Genomic DNA, 6,730 nt, shown 5'->3' with positions numbered 1-6,730 from the left:
TGGGATGGCCCCGTCTCTGGCCGATGCTGAGCCCTCCTTGCTCGGAGGAGCCGTTCCATCCCTGTCCCCGGCTGTTGGCCTCTTGCTTTGCGCCACCGCAAAACGTGCGCTTCAGATTCAAGTGACGTTTGGGCGAAATGCTGCCCCGTGCGCCACCCGGACTTTTATACCCTGCCGTTAACAACTGTTTTCATTCACAGCCTTGAGTTCTCTTTTGCAGCGTTGTCTGCTTATACTGGCAGGCGGTGGAGAGCAGCTGAATAATATTAATAGAATCTCTGATCTGTGTGAGCAAATGTATTTAATACATCCGAATCGCTCCTGTTTAAGCGCCTTCGTATGCTTATCTTTTTACCATTTAAAACGGCCTAATGATTTTGTTTGCTGTCTCTGCTTAGCTTACCAGCCAACCGGTTCTCTCCCTCCAGCCTTGGAAGGTAAATCCTGTGTTGTATTAAGTCCTCTCTTACCTGCACTTTGCCACAGTCGAGAGACGCCTGCACACGAGGGCTGCCCATCCAGGAGTACTAACCGCACTGACAGGCTGCAGTGACCTTGCACGCTCTTGCTTGCTTGTGTCGGTCAGAGAACTTTCCTTCCTCCCTTAGCGAAAGAAAGAAAGAACAAAAGCAGCGTGTGATGCACCCTGCGGCACCTGGAGGACAAAGAGATGCTGCCAGGCACATTGGCAGTTCCCTGCAGGAGGATGTTAGAGGCTGCCCCTCTGGTCCAAGGGAAATGGAAAGGGGCTTCGTGCCTGCCTGGACAAGGGTCCAGCGCTAGACCGACCCTTTGCTGGCCGAGCGCTTGCGGGTGTGTCGGACCGCAGTTCACAGCATTCCCAGCCAGCATGGCCAGTGGCTGGGGAACATTGTGCCGGGGCTCCTTCCAGTTATTTTTGGTGGAAGGAGGGAGGGAAAGGATAGAGAAGGGTTTACTCTTTGAGAGCAGGGCCCCATCCCTTCGCCTCCATCTATCAGGGGTCAGAGGAACGAGTGGGCGCCACTGGTTGAGAGTGAGACCAGATGCCGGAACCACTATCAGCCAGCAATTTCTGCCTCTTCTTTACAGCGGGAGGATGCGCTGGGTGGAGTGCTATGCTTAACCCCTTCCCTGCCTCCCCGCCTTCCCCAGTTCTCCCACGTGCCCACTGTCCAGCTGGGGGGCTCCTGGCGGGCGTTTGCAACGTGGCTTTGCGTTCGGAGCCTTGCCTCGTGGCGGCTGGCGTCTTGCTGGCAGTGGTGGGGGGAGAGCCGCGATGGCAGGGGCTCCTCCCTGCCAGAGGCTGCCTAGTGAATTGTGCCACGTCCAGCTCCGAGGCGTGCATGAGGGCTTGCCTGTCGCCCTGCACCGCCTTGCCCCCGCCTCTTTGCAAGGAATGCCCCTGCTCCCCAAGCTCCAGCAGACACGGAAGGAAGGAAGGAAGGAAGGAGGGAGGGAGGGAGGGAGGGAAGGAAGGAAGGAAGGAAGGAAGGAAGGAAGGAAGGGTCTTCCCCCAAGCCCATCCTTCTGATTCTCTGTGTGCAGCCCCCGGGTTTGGCCACCGACCTCTCAGGCTGCGTGGAGAGGCTGCAGCAGGCACCTGCTGTGCAACATCGCAACTGCCTGCCCTTTGGACCTTTGGACTTGGCCCAGGTGGAGAGAGCGTCGTGCAGTCCAGGACACAACCGACGGACTTTGGCCCCTCCACGCTGCATCATCGCGGCTGGTGCCCTCCAGCTGTTTCAGAGCAGAGCTCCCTAGAGATACGGTCAAGGTGGCTACTGCCCGATGGGGCTGCACCGAGGGTCCTCCTGGGAAGGCCCACGATGTGGGAGGGGGCCCAGGCAGTGGGGGAGGTGAGACGGAGCTGCAGGCGCCGCTTCCCGCTTGCTCCCTGGCTCTCCCTGGCAGATGGTGAGCACGGCACAGGGCCCGTTCCGTTTCCCCGGGGCCCGCCAGCCCTGCAGCCAGGCCCTGGGGCTGCCCAGCCTTGCATGCCCCGGTCCAGTCTCGCTCACTTCGCCCGTGCTTGCACAAACTCCTATAACCCGTTAAATGTGCGTGGCGCCTGCGTGCTTGTGCATCTGATCTCCTGCCCTGCTCCTCCTCGTTCTCCTGCCTGCAGTGGTTTTCGCCATCTTGTCCGTGTCCCGGTTCGGTTCGTGTGGAGACTCACTGGCTTGCTTCTCACACGGGCCAAGCCTGTGACGCCGAGTCCCGCTCGAGCCCCTTCCACCGGCTTCTCCTCAGCAGATAAATCGGTGTGTGCACAGCAGTGCCCCAGAGCAGTCGGGCTGCAAGGTTATTTTCATGAGGCGAAAACGCCGATGGAGGTGGGGGAAAGGCTTGGCTCGGGGCCAGGAAAGGAAGGGGCAGCAACACAGCAAAACGGAATGCATTCGAAGCGCTCATTGGATCCCCTCCGAAAAGCGCTTCTCCGCTGGCCCCTGTTGTTCGTATCTGCAATTCTGTACATACTGAATCGTATGGAATCTGAGATCAGGTGAAGAATTTGGATCCCTGAGTGCCTTGGCATATCTTTTCCACTTAAAGCAAACTCTTAGCACCCAAGATTGTAGTTAGGAAACCATTTCAAATTCCCAGCTGCTGGCATGGAGTTTGTAGGGGCTGTAGATTTTTGCCGGTGTGGTCATAAACGGGTTACTTGTTCACAAACCAAGTGTGACTGCACAAATTCCTTTTCCAACTTGATACAAACCATGATTTCTTCTTTCTTCAGCTCCCACACTCTGCTACTCAATTATGTCTTTTCTGGCCAACGCACTCCTAATCCCCAGTCAGAAAATCTCAAATAGAGAGTTAGGATAAACAGACCTGGGCATGTTTGTGCTTATGCACCGAGCATATTTGTATTGCGTGCCTTGGTATGAGCTGTGGTTTGCCACAAGGTGTGAGGGGTGATTTTGGGCATTTTTGTGTGTGCTGGTTTCTCTTTAGAGACTCTCAGAAAAAATGCCTCAATTCCCTTGTTTTGAAGACGTGTAATCATAGCAGGATTAGAAAGAAGGAAGAAGTGATGCTGAAAAGAGTGAGATGGGGTAAAAACCAGAAGTACCTCTGCTGTTAATAGTTATTTACTTCATTATTACCCTGTCAAATCAGGAAAAGGGGAACAGGAGGGAAATGTGGGGAAAGCAATCCCGGGTACCAGTTCTGAAAATTAGTTATCACAACCAAATGAAATCAACAGCTGCAATGTTTGGAACAATCCTCCAGTTGGAATCCTTATTGGAACTAAGCCAAAGTGTAACTTTGGCCTTATTAATCTTGTATCTTATTAATGTAATAAACCTTGCTTTGGAAGGCACATGGTCCTAAAAAGTGGCTTGCTTATACATCCCTTCATAATTTTTTGCCCTTAAAGGCAGCTTTAAAATGTATAAAATAAAATTTTCTTCCCCTTCCACTTTCCACACCACCAGCTCTTCATGACTCCTGCCATACTGCTGAATGTCGGCAGTGGCTCACGCAGAAAAATCAGTGGTTTCACTGGCAAACCACAATGGAGGATTTAAAGAGACAGAACCCACACGAATCCTGGAAGCCACAAAGCGATGGGCATCTGGGGGAAAGCGTGGGGCCAGAAGAGGGGGCATTGTCCTCTGGGGAACCCCAGCAGGCCCGATTTGGCCCGCGGGCCTGCAGTTCAGCACCCCAGTAGGTAAGACTGCCCTGTGCAAGCCCTTTCAGTGGACAGAGTGAAAAGCGAAACGTCCCAGGCCGCATCCAGAGATGCGGTTTGAGGTGCATCCATGGATCTTTGCCAGTCATGTGGACATTCTCCAGGTTCAGCTGGGGAAGCTTCTGCATGAGATGCTTGGTCTGATGTTTGGGGACAGGAGCGTCTGCATGTTCTTGTGATCCTCTGAGGTGCCACCAGTGGTCCAGGGACGGAAAGCAGGCATGAGCGGGTGTGACTGCCGGGGCGTGGATGCGGCTTCGGCAAGCGCACAGCTTCCATGAGGTTCCACAGGCAGTCGGGATGCGAGCAGTCATGGAAAGTCGTGCTGGTTTGCTCCGCCAGGGCCGGCCCTTTCCATGGGGATGGACTTTGCAAAATCAAACCAAGCGTCACACACACAAACTCACACCGACCGTATCTGTAGGCAGCTCCCTGACCTGCTTTGATACCAAGGAAGAGTTCATGTTATGCCGTTCATGTGATAATTCCAGTATTTGTCTTATAATCCATGAGAGTCGTCATGAAGTCCTCACAGGAGCAGTTTATCATGAACTCTCCCTCAGCTTTTCACGTGAGCCGGATCCTTCTGGGGGGAGAGGGAGGATGGCTTGCTTCCCCTTTTCTTAGCCTGAGTGCCCAAGTTCTAACATAGTTCCATATCTTTTAGGAGCACCTTCTGTGCGATCATTGCTCAGCTGACTGAAGAAACCCAACCACTCTTCGAAACCACGCTGAAATCGTATGCTGTGTCGGAGAACGCGGACGCCAGATTCATGTGCATTGTGACGGGTAAGTTGTCCCCGTCGGAGTCTTTGGGACTCAGGTGGTCACGGAACCCAGGGGTGCCAAGACAAGTGCACAGGTGCTGTGAGTCAAAGGAAGACAGCCAAATTTGGACGCATCTGCCTCGTGGGTCAGCTGTGCGGGGAGTTCTAGCTTTGGTGGCAAAGTGGTGGGACCCAGTTTAGTTGTCCTACGATGCCGGGAATGTAGAAGCTGCTGGAAAGCAAGGAAAGCAAGGAATTGAAGGCGGGGGGTGGGAGGGAGACAGGACAGACATGTCAGTGGTGCACTTCACAACTGAAGTAATAACATCATGGCTTTTCGAAGAGGCAGGCCCTAAGGCCAATAAGTGCAGATTCTAAACTGTTCTAGCTGAACCGCTGGTGCCAGCAAAAGACAGGATAACACCCCCCCCCGCCCAGCACATATGCAAACTCCATTTCACACGCAGAAGGGACTGGCTGCTGGTTGCCTTCGGCACTGGTGCCAGAAGAGCATTTGCTGCAGCACCAGAAGGAGCAGGGCTGCGTGGCAAGCCATGCCAGCATCTCGCCACTGTGCTGGGCCTCCCGACATGCCCCTGCGCCCGAGGCAGCTGCCTCGCTCTGCTGCGTGGCAGGGCTGGCCCTGGAGCGAAGGCCATGATGGGAGAGGGTTCTGCATCTCCCCGGGGGGCGGGCTGCCAGAGCCCGGCACACTCTGTGCTTTATGTGGGGGAGCTGGGCAAGCGAAGGAAGGCCGCCTGTCAGCACCATGGCTGGTGGGCCTCCCTGAAAGTGTCAGTCCTCTCTATTTCTGCCAATACCAGCTACAGCCTGTTTGCTGGTTCTGACACAGGCACAGCTAATCAGCAAGTTCCCCGGTTTCAGGCTGTCGCCCGTCTCCCAGCCAGCCTGACAAAATAGCCCGTTGAGGTGCTGCTTGCAGGCTGCAGTGGCGGCTCAGGTCTCTGTGCACGAGGACTTGTTGCCGTGCCGTTCTCAGTTAGTGCCTCTGCTGACCGATGCCTCCGTGCCGGACCTGCAGGCTAAAGGATGTCGGCTTCCCGCACTCTTAGCACGCTTTTCTCAGCTCCCTCTGCAACACCGAGAGCCGGCACGACAGAGCTGGACCTTCCGGAGCGGGCTCTAGGCCCCTCTCAGCCACAAAGCTCGCTAGGGGACGTCAGGTCAGTTGTAACTCTCACAAGGTTGTTGTGGGAATGCAGTGCAGAGGAGAAGGTTTGTGTAAGCCACCAGGGCTGTGGGGCCGGTTATGTAAAACATCGGACTCTGGCTCCTCACTTTATGGTACCTTAGACTCTGACTCCTTTCTTTATATATCAGTATAGAAAATAAATATACTAATGATTCCTTTTGTGTATCGATTTGAAGCACTCAGCCTACAAGGCTTTCCATCACTGGCAACGTGCACCATCAAAGTAGCTTAAGCAAATTATCATCTGCGGAACAGGAACCTTTAACATATTATTTATATTACAATTTAAATTTATTATGAGTGGGAGTTGGCACATTTTTACCCACTCCAACTCCAGCTCCAGGAACCATAGAATAGAACCATAGAATCATAGAAGAGTAGATTTGGAAGGGGCCGTGAAGGCCATCAAGTCCACCCCCTGCTGGTGCAGGACACCAAGTCACACCATCCCACCCAGGTGGCCGTCCACTTTCGCCTCGAATGCCTCCAGTGTGGGAGAGCCCTGCACCTCTCCGGGCGGCTGGTCCCACTGCCGTGTTGCTCTGGCAGTGAGGAAGCTTCTCCTGATGCCCAGCCTGCATCTGGGTTGTCGCAACTTGACTTGGTTATTCCGTGCCCTACTCTCTGGCATCACCAAGACTTACTTTTGACTCTGACTCCTTTACTCCAACTCTCCAGAAGCCACTTTGGGTTCCTTGCTAGAAAAAAAGCAGATATTAATATAATAAGCCAAGCAAGCAAACATCACCCACAGCGTCCTTTTCCTCCCATGGATCCTCTTTTCTAGCATGATCTCCAGGAGAGGGAGAAAACTTATTCGATAGAGAAAGAGGAATATGCTGGATGCTTTGAAAATCTTATGCTCAGGGATGTGCAAATTCTCTGCAGCCGCCTCAGGGAGAGCGCCTGTGAGCCAGTGCTGGTACGTTGTCAACAGAAACCAGCATCTACACAACATCAGCGGCCCTCTGCCGTGCCGTGCGTGCAAGCGCTGCGGATGCTGGGTGAGCGTTGATTCCCCCGGCACATGGGCCCTGTTGGATCCTTCCTAAATCGATGCTTTTG

At 54.0% G+C, this 6,730-nt stretch overlaps 1 protein-coding gene across 1 annotated transcript in view; it reads left to right on the top strand.

The window, feature by feature from the left end:
- The first annotated feature begins 1,418 nt into the window (after positions 1 to 1,418).
- ALPK3 (alpha kinase 3) overlaps positions 1,419 to 6,730 on the top strand; it is a 33,282-nt gene continuing 27,970 nt past the window's right edge. The window contains exon 1 of the mRNA XM_044450499.1: positions 1,419 to 4,474. Within this exon, the coding sequence (XP_044306434.1) occupies positions 4,459 to 4,474 (16 nt within the window). The 5' untranslated portion in view covers positions 1,419 to 4,458. The remainder of the gene's footprint in view (positions 4,475 to 6,730) is intronic.

The sequence above is a fragment of the Varanus komodoensis genome, unplaced genomic scaffold (assembly GCF_004798865.1).
Source record: "Varanus komodoensis strain SLA01 unplaced genomic scaffold, ASM479886v1 scaffold67, whole genome shotgun sequence".
In the NCBI taxonomy this organism is placed as follows: Eukaryota; Metazoa; Chordata; class Lepidosauria; order Squamata; family Varanidae; genus Varanus; species Varanus komodoensis.
Note: the sequence above shows the minus strand (reverse complement) of the source record. Positions and strands in the feature narration are given on the sequence as shown.